The 19,191-nt window shown below is 32.9% G+C and overlaps 1 protein-coding gene across 1 annotated transcript; it reads left to right on the top strand.

The window, feature by feature from the left end:
* The first annotated feature begins 621 nt into the window (after positions 1-621).
* On the top strand, positions 622-5,414 carry LOC148274454 (uncharacterized). The gene is made up of 2 exons (XM_088237108.1): positions 622-676; positions 3,683-5,414. Exons 1-2 carry the CDS (start codon positions 653-655, stop codon positions 4,829-4,831), a joined length of 1,173 nt encoding a protein of 390 aa, XP_088093234.1. The 5' UTR covers positions 622-652; the 3' UTR covers positions 4,832-5,414.
* The last annotated feature ends 13,777 nt before the right edge of the window (positions 5,415-19,191 follow it).

Here is a 19,191-nt window from a genome sequence, read left to right as displayed (position 1 = left end):
AGAAAAAATAAAAGAAAATAGGTGTTCAAATAAAGACAGAATGGTAAATGTTACGCAGTGTGTAAAGTGGCCACTTACACCAGCCAATGCCCTGTAGATGCCTGGACTTCTCTATTCCTTCTCTAACTTTTAAGAAAGAAATAATTAAATGGCTTATATGAAACAAGTCTGTATATTGATTATTATTTTATGTTAACAATCATCAATTAAAATTTTGTAAATAAGTTTTGGGTAAAAAATACGTATGCTTTTAGTTCTTAATAATGTTTATATTACTTTTTGAATTTATATTATTTCTGTAACGTTTTTCTTTGTAAAGGAAAACGGAATAAGGAACCTGCTGACAAGCCGGTTTCACGATTTAGTGGTTTCCATTATTTTTCCATTTATATTTTTCTGTTCATGTTTACCTTCTTGAATAAAAATATTTTTTTAAAATGAAAAATATAAATGTTTTCCATCTCTGTTGTAACTGCTGTTTATATTACAATCAATAATTCCGGTAATGTGAATAAGTGCCGTATGTGCATCGGGAAAGACGCGTCGCCTGGGGGGAGGGACAATTTCGGGGTGGGAAGCGGGCGACTGATATAAGAAGAGCCTTCAGCGCTTAACTCGGCACAAGCTACCGCTGAGCAACGCGCTTCACATCATGGGAGAGGGCCGGAACGCACTGGTCAGTCAACTTACATTTTATCGAGTAGTTTGTTTGGATCAGACTAAAAAAAAAAACAAAATGCTTACTTCCTGGTCTAAAAAAGAAATTTTCTCACACGAGACAGAACACCTACATATTTTTTTAAAAATTTAGCCGCGTTAAAAATAAGCAAACCGTTTCCATTTTTCAAGTAAAATACTTTAATAATACTCTGATCCAAGCACACGCCTGAAAAATAAATACATTAGAATTTTCAAATAGTAACGTATAATAAACATAAGTGAAGTGTTGTTTTAAATACAGTGTGAATTATCGATCCCCGATTTATTAAACTGCCAAATGTTTCACATAAAAATAACATAATAATCATAATTAAATACGTAAATTTTTTTACACGCTCCAACACCAATAATTAAGTTTTAAAAAAACTGTTTTTTTCTGAGATTATTTTCACGCGTTTTGTTCTTTGTCACAAAATAAGTGTTCACGTACAAATAATTTGTTTGATGGAATAATGGGGAACTGCTTTCGCAAATGGGACTTCGTAATCAAACATCGATACAATGTGAAATCTTAAATAAAACATGCATAGCTTGTTAAGTAATTCGTCTTCTAAATCGTGAGCAATTATTTAGGCATCTATTATGCATGTGGCTCCGAAGTTTGGTCGGTACTCCGAATACATTATTCATTAACATTCTGAAGTATGTACCAAAACTATAGGCGAGTGTATTTATTACTGAGATCAACATTAGGAACTTTCTTTTTTCCGTTAACGTAAATTAATTTGTTCATTGCGTTTTTTAATCAAACAGGGCATTATTCTTACCATTATATTGCAATATATAATTTCATATTTGACTTTTATTGTTATTTCCATGTATTTTAATTTGCGATTTTTTGATGCGATGTCTATATATTTATAAAATCAATTTTATCGGAATGTATTACGACGGCTTAATTCGCAAACAAGGTACCTCAATTTTTTTGTCAAATTGACTTTATTGCGCTAAGAGAGTTTATTACTTCGAATACATCATTCGACAGAACGACAATCTTAGTATCAATAATGATTTTGAACATAAAAATATGATAAAACAACAATTAAAAACCGCGTAGGTGTGTTCGTAGATTTAAAGTAAAGTTTTATTTTGCTCCCATAGAGTTTGGTTCACTGGAGTTGTCTTGTTTGCAGATTAAGCCGTAGATTTGCGTCATTTACATGCCTTCCGATTACTGCACTTTAATATGCAACTCTCTCTGATGCGTTTCGAGTCTGCATAATGTTTGTAAATTTATGGGGGCACATGATATTATGTCACCTGAAAGTACCATATGCATTACATATGTATGACAAATCGAAACGAAAACAATTCATTATTATTTTCGTATCGATTTATCATTTTTATTCTCACGAAATATTTTTCAGTTGTATTTTTTATGTATTAACAATTTATGGTAATAATTATTTGTGCTGAATACCCACGTTCTGTTTAGATGGCAAAATATAATTTTAGTGAAGCTATCTTGTATGCTTTTAAGAAGGCATATATGCTGTGTACATAATTCAGTAATCCATTGTCTTTCTCTACACTTTCTGTCATGTCGTATGTCTGTCCTATTTTCCTATTGTATTCTAAAATAATAAATGGCATTAGCTCATATTCTAGCATCATTTGAATAAAGATAGATGCTATTTGATAATTTATTCGTAAAAATAAGATAAACATTTCATTTAGATTGATATACTCGTATTAAAGGGAGGTACCAAAAAGATAAAACTACTTTTGGGATTAAAACCATAAATTTAATTCTCAACCAAGGTACCAACATTTTAGTTAAAATCGTCAATTGTATACCTATAACAATAACGTGTGTTGGATTGCTAATTAGTAATTTAGTATATTTTAATTACGGGTTTTTAAGCACGGGCATTTTTTAACTCGCTTTTATTTAACAATAAGTCGCTGCAGAAAAAATATTCAGAAGAAATTAATAACCTCTTTTCTACGCTCACCGAGCACACTCTAAATATTAAGACCGCTATCTATGCGCCGCTATCACATCCCGTTAGTGCGCCTATGTAAACGAAAATAGTTATGTAATAAATGTTTTTATTGCTATTTTCTTTTTTTGTTACTGACTTTTGCTTTTGCATTTCATTCGCGTATTTTGCGAGCAATATTAATCATGGAGTCATTCTGTGATTTCTTCTCATAACCTACAAAAGTGAACGTGCCAAAACACGGATTCGTTCCGGTATACCGTGAAACGCAATTCGCGGGAGAGTTCGTCGTAAGTCCAAGTTTACAAAGGGGCTCCATACATGGGCGCCGGAGGAAAGTTGTTCGGTAACACTGGAATCTACATTGCGGGCAGGCGATCGAACTCAACAATGTGTGGACTCGACGTTCGCGTCTTATGTCATCCGCTTCACTTATAGTATATGGATCAATCGATGTTAGTGCTTGCTAAAATGCTGATTTGATCACTAACGATGTTAAAAACTTTACGATCCGACCAACTATTAAATATTTATTCGGAATATAACTCTCCAAGTTGAAGTCGAAAGGTGCAGAGTACGTGCGTACATTCGAAAATGGGCATGAATGTATACGCACTGATACTGAATCGATGTCGTAACGAAGAAGTATCGGTAAACGTGTTGTAGATGAGTGAAGTTGAAAACAATAATATCCGCCAACTTTTCTAAATAGTAATAGTTTGCAATCGAAGGAAGATAAACGAATAATCACGTCCACTTACGTAATCGCAGGCGCCTCTAACTTTCACACTCGACAAATAATTTGTCGACTGCGATGCGCCCACTAAACATCCGCAAAAAGTTTTGCTGATTATGTAACGACGATTACTCTCCCGAGGTTCATTAACGTGGTGCATGGAACGGTTCATTCGTGTCATTTACAAATAAATATTTGGCAATTAATTAAATTTCAAATCGGGGATGTGCATTTTGAATTTGTAAATATTATATCTATTTATATATTGAGTATTTCTTTTTAGGTTACCTTCGTGGTAATTCTGCACATCGCGTTCATCTCATCTAAAGCAGTTGTCGATCAGCAACAAGTTCTGCCGCAAACTCAGATCGCCGAGAAGAAAGTTGGCTACGACTACAGTGGTCCGTCCGGTGGTGACAACCTTCTCCATGATCACCACGAAGAACATCATGATCACCACGTAGAGCATCACGACCATCACGACCATCACGACCACCATGATCATCACGATCCTGGCTTTTGGAAAAAAAAGGTTATATGGAAAGCTGGATGGAAAAAGTATTGGAAAAAAGCTAAAAAACAAACTTGGAAGAGCGACTATAAAGTGATTTACAAACCCATCTGGGTCCCGACGAAAAAATCCGTTTGGGAAGACACAAAAATCAAAGATTGGAAAAAGGTGTGGCAGCCATACTGGAAACCTACCAAAGTTGTAGGGTATAAAGACATTCAAGTTCCTGACTTCAAGAAAGTAACCGTGCCAATTTGGCAAAAAGTACAGGTAAAAGCGTACAAGGATATACAGGTCCCAGCGTGGAAACAGATCCACGTTCCTGAGTGGGTCAAAGTTGGCATTCCCGGAGAAAAGTTTTTAGGAAAGGATCATGATGGCTGGGAATATACATCGCATGATTTGTGGAAGAAGAAACTTGTCTGGAAGGCCGTTTGGAAGAAATACTGGAAACCTTCCAAAAAGGAAGTTTGGGTGACTGATAAGAAGCTCGCGTGGGTAGACAAATGGGAAAAAATATGGAGAAATGAAAAAAAGCAAATTTGGATCGATAGCAAAAAACTGGAATGGAGGGAATCTTGGAAAGAAATTTGGAAGCCATCAAAAAAGTTAGTATGGATTCCTGACAAAAAGTTAGAATGGGTCAAAGCATGGAAGCAAATATGGGTACCATCATGGAGTGAACACTGGGTAGGAGCATATAAGAAGATCTGGAAACCAGTGGTGATTTCCGAATGGTTCCCTACTCCAGACCACCATCACGAGCATGAACACCACCACGAGCACGGCTGGGAAGACAGAGCCGATGGTCAGGTGCAAGGGTCCGAGCCCCGGGGGGTAACGCAGCCTGCCCCAGCTTCTGCTCTCCAACGGCAAGCGCAGCCAGTCAATCCAGCGAGAGTACTGTGGCCAGGACAGTAAACTAGTGCGTCATTTCACTCATGTGGTTGGATCCCATTGAACTTTTAGTCATTATTATATTAACTGTTACAGTTTTCAGTCGAAAGTTTACGGTGCGAGTGATCAAACCTTTTTTCAGATTGTGAAAGATTTTGTTTTCATCTTAGATTAAGAATCATCCATCGATCAGACATCTGATTTCACGGCTCCATTGAGGTAAAGTCAAGCCGACTTTTTTCATAGCGATTTGAAAAATTTTGGTCATAATAAGAATGACTTGACTGTGGAGATAATTGTACAAAACATGTATCGTAACTGTAAGTAATCAAGCCTCCATATAAAAATATACAAAAAATTGTATGAAAGATCAGCAAATTACTAAGTTATACTCGAAAGTTTTTGCTGGTGTTGCGCATCCATTTGACATGGATTGTATATTACGGAGAATGTCGCCAATCAATAAAAGTTACCATTTGTATAATATCTTGTAGGTTAGTAATCCATTTGCTGATAAGTTGTGCGAATATTACCATTTTAATGTATTGTTATGTGTTATACCGTTATTATTTCACAGTTGAAATAAATGTTTTTTTTACTTATTTAATAACTGTTTTTTTCTTTAATACAGTACTCACAAAAATAAGGTTATCTGAATTCCATACAAAATGAATTTAAACAGACACATTCATTCAACAACATACCAGGGCCGCGATCACAAACGCTATTTTCATCGATACGTATCGAGACGGTATAAAGTGAAATCGATATTTGTGTATGAAAGTGTGCGTATTTGTATGAAAATTTAAAACATCTTCGACAATAGCCTGTAGTTGATCATGTTTGTATTATATTTTGTATACAGAATACTTAAATTTACTTTATATATAAAATTGAGGATAAACGTTAGCTTCCCATTGTAATACATACAGGCCCAAAGGCCGCGATTTCAATCGGAAGTTAAGGACACCATAAATTCACCATGATGGTATAGTTGAAGATAAATTCTGCCGAATGATTACAAAGATACACTACCGACCCTCAACCTTTATGTTTTGTTTAGGTACATCGATATGTACCAAGGGGATGCGTACGCCAAAGAACACATATCTGCGAACTTAAGTAACATACCTTCATTATGAAGTCATAGTAGAAGATTCATTCTCCCAAGCGATCACGAAGGTACACTACCGAGACTTCATCTTCATGTTTTGACAAATGTACATCGATATGTGTCGAGGGCTCAGATACCCCCAGTACACATATCTTAGCATTAATTAAATGATAAAAACTTTGTTCCACTGACCAAAACTGCGATTTATTAAAAATTTTAATCGTTCTGAGGTGGCCACTTTTTTTCTAAGTCTATTTAAAATACGAAAGAAAAAAAGTAAACTTTAAATTGAGGTCGGATAAAATGTTGACAGTGCCACCAGCGGTGAAGATTAAAAACTCCGGGAAATTAAAGCGCACGCGTAAGACCACGTGACCTTTGAAATTTGATAAAAATATTGCCATTGTGAAAAATAAATATAATCATTGTATTTTTTCCACGTCTTCCTGAGGACACGTATCGTAGGTAGATAGAGATGGATGGAAAGTTAACTTTACAGTCTTAGGAACTGTCAAATGTCTAGTGTCCACTTATTATCACAGAAGCCGATTAAAAATAATTTTGTCATCAATCCCAATCATTATTTATTTGATTTTAAATTTTACTTTACTTTTTTTTTTCTAAAAGTAAAGATCTGTGTAAATAACATTTTGATTACTGTGTTCCCATTTTACAATTGGTAAAGTTTTAATAGTGTTGGCTTAATATTGATGAATGTTTCAATTCTTGATACATTAGACCATATAATTAAAAATAGTCCAGAAGGAGTGTAGAATCATATTTGAAAACATCGGACTGTGTCCAACAATTCCCCCACTATGCCCTACTTTCGTCACGCGCATTCGTGAGGTTTTAGCGTAATGTTGCACAAATATTATCATAACACAAATGTAAGGTAAAAAAAAAAAAACTGTTAATTTCTCTAAAATTTTATTGTGCGCGCGGAAACATTGATTGAAACAACAGAGTAGATAAGTAAAGGGTCATTTAATGAGAGTAATTCAATTAATGAACTTTAAACTTAAAATATAAAACAAATTTTATTTTACATAAAACGGATATTTTTATATCATGTTTAATAATATTTGATGTTTTGAAGATAATGTCGGTCAAACGTCCACCACAGAGTTGTTTAATCTGAGATCCAATTTTCATTAATTCTCTCATTAGATGAGCAAAGTTGTGTAAAAAAATTTACTACCCTGGCAACACTAACGAAAATTCTATTTTGTTTTTTCGACAATCTGACAGATGGAAAAATAATTCAATTTTTATGTAATGTATTTGTTACTTCCACATTCATTTGATAATTACACATGAAATGTGATTGCATCCTGTTTTTTTTAAGATCCTAGCAGTATTTCTACACTTTAAAAGGACACAACACGGCATAGTTGAATTCAAATCAGGAGTTGCGTACTGAGCGACGTCTACAAAGAAACTAATAAGTCAAAACGTAAAACTACTCATTTATGAGTAGTTGAGTCGCCTTCTGTTTGATGTGCGTATGCGGTTTCTGGACTATTCTTAATTCTATGCATTAGACCTTAAACAACTAGAGAAGTTTTTAACACAGGGGGCACAGATTATATTAATAACCCTTACCGGTCCAATGTCGAATGAGATTCGACATTGATTTTTTCTATATTTCATACTTTGGAAAATTATGAAACATAGATAATATGGCCATTACTATGTACATTTTAAAAATAAATCTCGTTTTCACTTCAAATCGAGTTTTTTTATTTTTTTAATGAAAAAATTAGTTTTTATGATTTTCCAAAGTATGATATATAGAAAAAATCGATGTCGAATGAGATTCGACATTAGACCGGTAAGGGCTAATTTATAGGAAATATATTTGATAAACGTAATAAAATGATATTTTGCCGCAACAAATCGATTTCTTAAAACAGGCATTTGCTCGATGTTTTCAAGGGAAGCGAATTGCTGATGAATGTCGATAAATCGAATGTGATGGTTTTTGAAGGAAATAAAGGCATGACTTAATGTTAAATCACTGTGAATGGGGTAATACTAAAACAGGTAGAGAAATTTGTCTATCTGGGAAGTATATTCACTAGGGATGGAATGACTGAGAAAGATATTGATAAGGAGGGTGAGTGCCGGGAACAGAGTGAACGATACACTAAAATCAACCTTGGCAAATAAATGTTTCTTCGCAAGATGCAAAATTAGCAGTTTACAATGGAGTCCCGGTCCCAGCTCTGATATATTGGAGCAAATTATGGACTTTGAAAAACAGGGGAGAAAGTAGGCTGAATGCTGTCGAAATGCGATATCTAAGACAAATGTGTGATAAAACTATGTACAATAGATGTACAAATGACAAGATCCGTACATTATGTAAGGCGGAGATAGGCATAATCGACAAAATCAAGAAAGGAGCTCTTCGCTGGTTTAGACATGTAGAATGAATGGACAACGAAATAACGTCTTAAAATACTTACGATGCAAAAGTTGATGGATGCAGAAAACGAGGAAGACCGAAAAAGACGTGGCACGACCAAATCCAACAAATACTTGAAGATGGACATGTCAAAAGTCGGAATAATCGGCGCGCGTGCATGCGAAGATGAATTAATGCAGAGGAAGCGACATCTGTAAGCAAAGATAGAGTGATGTGGCGTTCTAACCTCTCTGCCTACCCTTATAAGGAAACGACGTGATGGTTTGTTGTTGTTGGAGTCTATTACAGCTTTAGGCATACTAATATTTCTGGCTTGCCTAACCCTTTATTATATATTGAGGCCATTCCTAGTACAAGAAAGTTTTGTCAGTATTGTGCCGTTCTGCGACTCATTTTCAAGTGTTTTTTTATATATTTTTTTAATGATTCATTAATAATGCAAATGAATAATGATAATTTTAAAAAATAAATTAATTAGAAAACATACTGATGATACTACTCGTAAAAATTGAAGCATAAACATAGGTATATCAGAAAATATACCATTAATAATCAAAAAAATTAAACTCAACTGTAAATACTTATAATAAGAAGCAAATTTATACGAACGTAAATTAGAAAACATAAAAAAACAAATAAATGTAAAGAACGGGAAGATATTTAAAAATTAAAACGGTGTCAATTTTTAGTTACAGAAATAATTTACAGGATCTGAAAAGGTATATTCTTAACCCACCTGCTCACCATTTTCTAATAAACATTGTGACTGACAGACGCCTTTATGTCAGGATTCAATGCACCAAAAACCCGGGGGCCCAATATTATAAAATGCCTCTGAACAAACATTGAGGAACTCTGACATATAACGACAAACCAATAAGCGGTAAAAATAAACTATTTTACTCATTGAATGTATGCCTTTTCTGTAATTGTGTTTTTTTTAACACTTATTTTAATGAACTCGTAAAGTTTACAAAAAACCATCTAATTTTAGGCGTTTTGAAGTGACTTGTTTAAATAAAAAACTTATTTCAATAAGGAACTTCAGCCCTACGGAAATTGGATTCAAAACATGTTTTCTTACGCAGGGTAAAAATTAGAGCATTCAATTGTATTGCAAAGTTCCTAAAAAAGTACGGAAAAAATAATAAAAAATATTTTAATAAAAACGCACTACTTTGAATGACGTCACTGGTTCATATGAATCAACTTTTGGAAGATTTTAGGTCTGCTTGTCGTTTCTGGACCAATGGGAAAACTAAATGAGAATAAGCGCAAATGAACCTCTGACGTCATACGCGGAGTTTTTTCAGAAATACAAAACTTTAAAAAATCGTAGCGCTGATAATACGGTATTCAAAAATAGAAAAAAAAATCGGATTAATTTAATAGTCTTTAAACAAATAAAAAAAAATAAAACCACTGAACTTCCTCATTAGTTTCGATTTCAGCCGAAACTAGAAATGAAGCCGAAATTTGTTTTCGGTTTCGGCGGAAAATCTTGTTTCGGTCGTTCGCTAAATAATGTACTTTCTATGATAAAGGAGATCATACTGTTTAATATCACTAGGTATAAAATATTTAGGTGTGTGTATTTATATATTCCTTTACTCACTTTTTTTTCTTTTCTAACACTCTTTAATAACGTGTAATGTATGTATATGGCAGAATTGCCGAATATAAATTAATTAAGTAAAAAGCCTGCTCATGGCACGTATTTTAAACTCGAGGAATACAAAACGGTATATTATGATCATTTTCTAAACATGAGGGTAAGATGATCAGTCTTTCGCTCAAGGTGCCAGTCTAGGGACTGTGAAATTTCTAGTGAAAAACACATTTTAATGAAATATTTCTTGTCAACCATCTCGGGAATCGAACCCGAGACCTCTTGCATGGTAGGCAAATGCGCAGACCACTACACCACAAGGTCTTTGTTTTTAATCAGTTATTTTATACTTGATTACCGACCGGTTTCGAAACCCCACAAGCTTTCTTATGAAGGTAAGATTTATTCATTAATCTTATCCTATTTCTTAACTTTTAATAATGTCTACTAAATATTACATCTAAACCTAGAGTGATAATCTCTTTTTTTAATGTTTTTTTTTTATGATCTGAAAATAGAATAAATCCTTAATTTCTCGAACTAGCAAATTAACCAACCCCTACATTTTTTGTAGGGGAGGGATAGGAGTTTTTAAGGGGATACTTGTCCGAGAAGTTGACGATTACTTCATTTTTAAATTATTGAAAATTAAAAAAAAAATTTCTTTAAAGTTAGGAATGTTCCTCTAAAATTTCGCGGTCTGGCCCTGAAGCACTGGTTAAGAAGTGATTAAAAACAAAGCTGTTTTATTTCAATTTTAAGTATAATAAATAAACACAAAGTAAGTGCCTCAAATAAACATTTGATATGATAACTTGAACTCCATTTTTATAGCTGTCAATTTTTTATTTTTTTAAAGTTATCGTATTATCTAAAATTATGCATCTTTTTACTAGAACTTGGGACGTTCTGTCACGCAATACTTAACAAGTGGAATTAAACAGATATATTTTTATGAATATTTTAAACCTAATTTATTCTTTAGGTAAACAAATAACGCATAATTTAGCATATCAAATGTTGTTTGATTGCTAGCACCTCTTCTCATGAACTTGACACTGATATTCGAATTGTCCAATATTACGTTAAAACAATAATATGCCTATATTGACAGTGAAAATGATTTTAAAACTTTAAAGTCGGAGTCAATCTTAAAGTGTAATTATGTAAAGTAGGTATTGAATTAAATTAAATTAAAAGCTGATATTAAAACCCAGGAGCCACAGTAACCGGTTTTATCACTCTTTTAATATTATCATTAGTTAAAAAAATAAACAAGCATTCTTTTAGGATTTCAATTTATTTTTTATACGGTACTCTGTAAAACGTTTCAATGTTATAATAAAATACAGTTATGATGAAATTAAAAGATCGCGCTAGTAAAATAAATATGAATCAAACATTAGTATTGCTTAATTAAGGAAAATCCGTTTGGCATATGTAAAATCAAAACAGTCTAGATTATGTCATTTTAAATTAATAACGTAATAATTTACTAACGTCCTTAAAAGATTTGGAACAGCTATAATCACTGGGTAAGTCCGCTTTGCATAATCTTACATGACAAAGTGAAGGAGTGTTGTTTTGTCATACGTCATACGTCATACATTATTGAAATAATAAATATTTTACTGCGTGTCTACTGATTTTAACACTAACAATATTCTTAATTTATTGTAACAGAGAGGCATTAAAGAAGGAAATACGGAAGTCTAGGCACTTAAAGAGCTTTTGATCTCTCATTGGCTGGTTTCAGTGGCCACTTTTCACACTGCTTAGCATTCACCATTTGTTGAACAGTGTGAAAATTGAATTAGTGACGTCGTTCAAAGTAGTTCGTTTTCATTTTAAAAATTGCGGAACAATTTAATGCTTTCATTTTTATCCCAAGCAAAAATACATTTTTTGTATCTAATTCCCCGTAGGGCTGGAGTTCCTCATTGTGATATATACATATAACTTTTAAAACGCAAATATCAGTTTTTTCCATGGTCTCCAAATTTTCAAATGGCGATTTCTCAAAATGATGGTTTTTGGGTTAGTGATTTTTGCTTGAGCGGCGATGAAACATAAAAAAAGATAATTCTTTTTGGGTGAACTATTTTTTTGTCTATTTTTGTGAATTAGTTCTTGCAGCCAATCAAACGAAAAGTAATTTGACATATTTCGTAGGGTACTTATGGTCGTTACTTAGCGGTAGCGAATAAAGATTGTATGTGCATGTCTAATTGGTGACGAGCGGAAGTTAGAGAAAACGGACGTTAACAAAACAATCATGATCCATCTAATCTAATCACTCTATACAAGCGTGTTCTGACGATCATGCACAATCATGATGATTCAACTCTCTCTTATCACTTTATAGTATTATCGATGTGGCGACTCTCGCGGTGCGACTCTCGTTACGGTCACATAAATGCTGAATCGCACCAACACTTACTTGCCGTGGGAAACTGTAGATCTAACTCTGGCTTCTTTTCGCCCTTGCCGAGAATCGTCACGGTGTACTTTTAATCCCAAAAATATGCGATTCACCAAAATCAAACGGTCAGGAAACAAATAAAAATATGCGGTCATAACTTTTATTACAATTTCAACGGATAACGTAGGGTACAGATAAATAAAAACATATTGAAGAACAGATATTTAAAAAAAATTGTATACAAATGGCAATCGTAAAGTTTCGCATTATATTAAATAAATTGTTTATGTTTTATGAATTTATGTATGTGTATGTTCATGTGTGTGTATATGTGTATGTGTGTGTATATGTGTATGTGTATATGTATGTGTATATGTATGTGTATGTGTATGTGTATGTGTATGTGTATGTGTATGTGTATGTGTATGTGTATGTGTATGTGTATGTGTATGTGTATGTGTATGTGTATGTGTATGTGTATGTGTATGTGTATGTGTATGTGTATGTGTATGTGTATGTGTATGTGTATGTGTATGTGTATGTGTATGTGTATGTGTATGTGTATGTATATGTATCAAAATGTGTATCCGAGTAAGTTTACATTTTATTGATCTGTGCTTTCTATTAACTTGTAAACTATTATCATGTATTAAAATGTATCTGCCTAGCTTGGAACAGGGTATGTACCCTTGTTAGTTAGGCAAAGTTAACATAAAACTATATTTATGATAAAATGTATAAATAAATAAATAATTAATATACGCATTATTAGATTCTAATAACAAAGTCACCAGGATAAATACTTTAATCCACCTTGAGGTTATCCATGAATTTAGTTACCTCGGCTCTTGAATAACAGACAATGGAAGCTGCGAGCCTAAAATCAAAAAAAGACCAGGGATGGCAAAAAGTGCAATAGCAAGCTTGGAAAAGATATGGAAGGACAGAGACATTTCGAAAGCGACAAAAAAGATATTGGTTTGAGTTTTCTATCTTTTTTTTTTTATTTGAAACGGAAACACAAACAACAAGGGCATAAGAACGTAACATGATTAATGCCCTTGAGATGTGGAGCTGGAAGCGTATACTAAGAATACCCTTGTCGAAGTTCATAGACTGGCTTAAGCATAAGAATAATCATCTTACCTGTATGTAATCAAAATTATCACAATTCCGCGCGGTCGGCGGATCATGCAACGCCCAACGCGCCACTGGGCGGGGACAGGGAAATGATGATGACGATGACCTACCTATTATCTCTGACCTTGATCCTGATGATTGAATGAAGGTTTTTAGGGGTCTTTGTAGCGTTCACACCAGTCCCAGCATCCAACCTATTGTCCACGCGTGAACAACAATTCGGTGGACAGACGGAGGAGATAGACCGGCAGGCTATCTCCGCAGGACAGTAGATTACCACCAATACAGTGCAGCCGCATTGTCCTTGAGTGAACGACTTTCTAGACGTGCGTGTCGATCCCGCGCGTTTTTTCTGCCAAAATTGTCATCAGAAAAAAAATATTTTTAATATTCATAGTAGTTCGTCCTCCAATATTTCCAATACATCTTAGTATAAAATATTATTTTTATTTGCGTACTCAATCGTAACGCGCTTCGTCGTGTTTTCATTTTCGCAGCGTTCCGCGTGTGACTACAGTTGAACTTTTGTATTGTCACATTGTCCTGTTTTGCGTGGTCAAGGCTGTTCATGAAGCTGGGACAGTGCAATATTGTCTTGTCTATTGTTTTGTTCTCATGTGAACCTAGCTTTAGCATGTACACTCAGGTAGGTCACAAAAAATCAATGTTGGATTTTTTTGAGGGGACCCCCTAAAAGCTGACTATTGGCTAAGAAATGAGAGTGGTGAAGTTTCAGCTCAATTGAATAAGGTTAACCCGTGCCTTATCAAGGTTGAAGTTTAAACTTTCTTTAAAAATTGTTTTTTTTATAAGATACCTAACAATATTGCAAGATTTGATTACAAATGCGGTCCAGATTTTGTTTTATTTCTTTTCTCAATTCGTACATAAAAAAGTGTGTAGTTAAAACTATTTTCAAAGTAAATACAGCACAATCCAAATTGAGAATGATGGATTTAGGAGAAAAGAAAAGCAAAAAGGTATAAAAACTAGAAGAAATATTGTTCTAAATTTTATTATCAAGACGTCCACTAAGAATGTCATGTAAAGTATCATATATAATACCAGACTGAGAATATGATGTTTATCACAATAAGTTTTACAGTTGAGTATGTAAATCTGGATCTTCAATTGAGATGTCGCAGGAATGTCTGCTAAATAATTTTTAATAAGTCTTACCTTGTGAGTGACATACTGAGGAGAATTGAATTGAGGGTGAATTTCATACCATCAATATCACTAAAAACTTGACAAGTGCGGAAAACCAAATCTAAGAGTCTGTATGCCCGGCTCACTGTATTATCGATATGGTTTTCAGAGGTCAGCTTTTTGTCTATGTAGTATCACACCCGTATCACATCCAGATCACACCCAGATCACGAACAGTTTCAACAAGTTGTATAGCTGGGTTACCTAGAAATATACATATATGAAATTAAAGGTTTCCGACGAAGGTACTTCAAATTTTAAAACAAATATACCAATTATCATACTGATTATATTCTCAAATAATAATAGCTAGAGCAATAATAAGCAATGAGAAAAATAAGTGACTCTTAATTACAAACAATGATTCTTTTACCGTTTTTAAAGTAAAATTATCTATGGTAAAACAAAATGAAAAGAAAACTTTATTTTGTTCAAAAACAACGCCAAAAAAGGCGATGGCAAAACGGCAAACGGCCAGAGAAATCTCTTAAGTCCATCCAAATTTTTAATGCGTATTAAAAAGAAAGCGACGTATAATGTATTGTTGCTATAATGCCTTTAAAACATGTATGTAGGAGTTTGAATGTGAATGATTTTGGTATAAACCTTGGCGAAATCACATTTATTATTATGAATATTTGTGTAATATTATTGCGATGGCAATCTTGCATTAGGCAGAATTTCTTTTTTGATATGACGCATCAGCACAGCGGTCGAGATAGATCCCCCCGATTCACATAACAAGGGGATTTTATGTGAGAACAAGTATAAAAAACAATTCAAGTTTGTAAGTAAAAATTCTTGATGGAAATTAATTGTAATTTATTTTAGTAATAAAAGACGAGTATATACTTTAATTCACAAATTTGGAATATCCAGTGACCGGTTTTCGTAACATCTTCGAGAGAGCTATCTTTGTTAAGGCAAAACTTTGTCTGGTAAAACGCAGGCAAAATGAGGAAATCAGACGATTTTGGTATTTTAACACGAATGTATTTTAATTAATCGCGCAATAATAAAAAAAAATAAAAAAACATAATTAGATCAAAAATAATTTTTTAAAGGTATTTTTTTTTTAATATACTGTGTGACTAAAATTAAATACTTTTAGACCGGCAGATTACGCCATTTCAAATTTAGAGTAAACTTAGAGATCTGGGTTCTCATTTAAAAACTAAGTATTTAACTAAAAAAAACTATAATACTCGTAGATATAAGAAATTGAACATGAAAATGGCTGAAGCAAAATCTTATTTTTTTATTTTTTAAAAGAAGTATAAGCATTTTAAATCACATACATTTTTGTGACATTTTCCTTTATTTCTACGCAAAATATGCCTTCAAAAAAAAAATTTGAAACCTTTTTTTATACATATTTTTTAAATTTTTTTTAAAAATATAATTCTGGTTGTAATTTTCAATTTATACAATATCTTATTTGCGTTTTTATTACCCTCATACCTGCCTTTATCATCACCGGTAAGTAATTATTGTTTTTATTTAAAATCGTATGATTTCCTCATTTTGTATGCGTTTTACCAGACAAAATCCTAAAGAAATTCAATGTATTTATACAAAACAGAGGTAAGAATAGAGAATCCAAAATTATATAAGAGTCCTTTTATAATTGTAACTACTTAGCTTATTTGTTAGTTAATAATAAAGACAAAAAATATAAGTTTTCCAATTCTGACACTTACCGTCTTAATTGTAATGACTAAAAATACATGCTACGTAGCCATAAAAGATCATATTATACAATCGTGGTCTAATAATAAAGATAATTCAAATTTTTCCAATTAAATAGAACAAAAAAAATTCCTTTGATTTAAAAAACAACGCAGGAAAAATAATTCATGTTGCACCTAAAGGCCATAAACTTGACAAACAAGAAATTCTCGAATGAAACAGATTAAAAAATAAACCCGACGTAGAATTACGTAGTGAACAGCTAACAGCTAACACACGTGTATCCTCCATTACTAAACCCATTGTAATAATTTTACTAATGACTTTTAACCCTTTGTTTTTCAGAAATCATAATTGACAGAAATCAAACTCACTAAGGATGGGACAATTAAAAATAATATATATACAATACTTAAACTGATTAAAAATATCATAAAATCAACTTATTAGTCAACCCGAAACACTTTGTTAATGATCCTTAAGACAAAAATAATTTCATTTAATTTACTCTCACATATTTTTTAATTCTCTATCCTCACCTCTGTTTTGTATAAATACATTGAATTTCTTAATAAAGATACAAGTCTCGAAGATGTCGTGAAAGCGATGAAACTAGTCACTGGATTTTCCAAATTTGTCGATTAAAGTATACTCGTCTTTTATTTCCATAATAAAATAAAGAAACAATGATTTAAATATGTCTAAATATTTGTAGACACTCCTTAGGGCAGGGGTTCCTATATTTTTTTTAACTATGAAACCCTCGCCTTGGTATTATAGAATCTCGACTGTAAAATAGTGGAGTAATAAAAATGTTATTTTTAGACCAATGACATCTTATTGTTTGCATGTTGTAATGTGTGACTTGAAAAGAAAGGCTACATTATGAATTTAAAATCGTTACTAAACGTGTGAACAATGAAATTTTTCACAATTTTACGTATAAAAGCACTAAAATTAGGGTTGTCGGCTCGTAGTGTAATGATCAGCGCGTTTGCCTACAAACAAGAGGTCTCGGGTTCGATTCCCGGAGTGTTTCACACTAAAAATATTTCATTGTCCCTGGACTGGTACCTGAAGCGTGAGACTGATTATTTTACCTCCATGTAACAAAAATGATCAAGATACGCTACGGTTGGTGTGCTAATGCAGTGCCCAAAGGGAATTATGATGGAAATAGGAGTTTGAAAAAGGGTTTAATGCCCGACAGTTGAATTCAGAGATCGATATCCAGTCTAGTTCTGAACTTGTGTTAAGTGTAAGTGTAAGCTGAAAAGTCAGTGTCACATCGGCAAGTCGATAATAATGGGCGCAGAGCCATTATAACCCTGTCCATTGATTGCAGAGTATTCACATTTAAGTCCAACCCAAAAGTCATCCAAGTTTAAATCGGCTGATTCTAATTTTTCCCAGCGTTTTCTACGACAGTACGCCCTAACTCTCGGAAGCCCCGTGATCCTTCCACAAAACCCCAGGGTTCCGCGGGACACCTTTTAGGAACCGCTGCCATAGGGAGCCATTAATATAATAATTTATTGCAACCGAGAGGGAACACATCTTTGAGAAGGGAATATAGAAGCCTAGGTATTTATAAGGCTTATGACCTGTCATTGGCAGGTTTAAGAGGCCACATTACACACTGTGTAACATTCACCATTATGTCTATTTTCAAACATCCGCATTTCCTCAAATCTTCCATTTGTTGAGTTTTGTGAAGTAAAAGAGCTGAAACCTTTATCATGTGGGTGAGATTTATCCGGCTGAACCAATTCACCTACTAGGCAACGCCTGAAAACAATTTTCCAATTTTAATACTTATTCTTTTACCAGTTAGTTCATTCAACAATGTTTTGCTTATGAACTGTCATTGGCAGGTTTAAGAGGCCACATTACACACTGTGTAACATTCACCATTTTGCCTATGTTTAAATATCCATATTTCCCCAACTCTTCCATCTGTTGACTTTTATAAAGTAAATAACAATAGTTCTGTGTAAAGTCGGGACTCTTCTATATATAAATCAAAAACATTTATTAACATATTAAGCAATATACAAAATAATAATAGAAAAACATAAATAGTAAAAATTTATACATGTCGAAAAATTGAATGCAGAAAAGTTATATAATAATACATGGCAATATGTTATTAATAATTTATAGTAATTTTATAGTTCAATTCGGTAAAAATTTGATAGTAAAAATAAATATAAAATATTACAAAAAAGTAAAATAAATCAATTTAACGTAAATTTAAAGAATTTTTTGAGCCCGTGTAAAAGCTGCATGTTATTTAATTTATTTTTTTGTTAATTTCAATATATGCATATACAATATATATTCAAATAATAATAAAAATAATGTGACATCACTGGGGCTACTCCCGTGCCGAGGACACTTAACAATATACTTTTTTTTTTTAATATTTTTACATTGAGAATAAACAAATAAGACTAACTTAATAAACAGAGATAATTAACAAAATGTTCAGACAGTTTTAAACACTACGTATTTATGTTTATAATTAATTAATGTACATCTATATTATTTATATAACAAAACGCACAATGAAAGGACAAAAACCTAACTTAAGATATACACTTGTGGAGCAGCTGATTCAATATTGGTTTGGGCGAATGAGACAATCCATTTTACGTCTTATGTCTTTCATTTGAGTACGAGTAGTTTTTTAATCTGTGAGTGAGTATTGTTTTACGTATAATTGCTTTGACGAATATCACCCAAATAAATATTTTGCTGAAAATCTACA

Source organism: Micrasema longulum, unplaced genomic scaffold (assembly GCF_059751315.1).
Source record: "Micrasema longulum isolate JH-2025_06_02 unplaced genomic scaffold, ASM5975131v1 h1tg001644l, whole genome shotgun sequence".
NCBI lineage: Eukaryota > Metazoa > Arthropoda > Insecta > Trichoptera > Brachycentridae > Micrasema > Micrasema longulum.
Note: the sequence above shows the minus strand (reverse complement) of the source record. Positions and strands in the feature narration are given on the sequence as shown.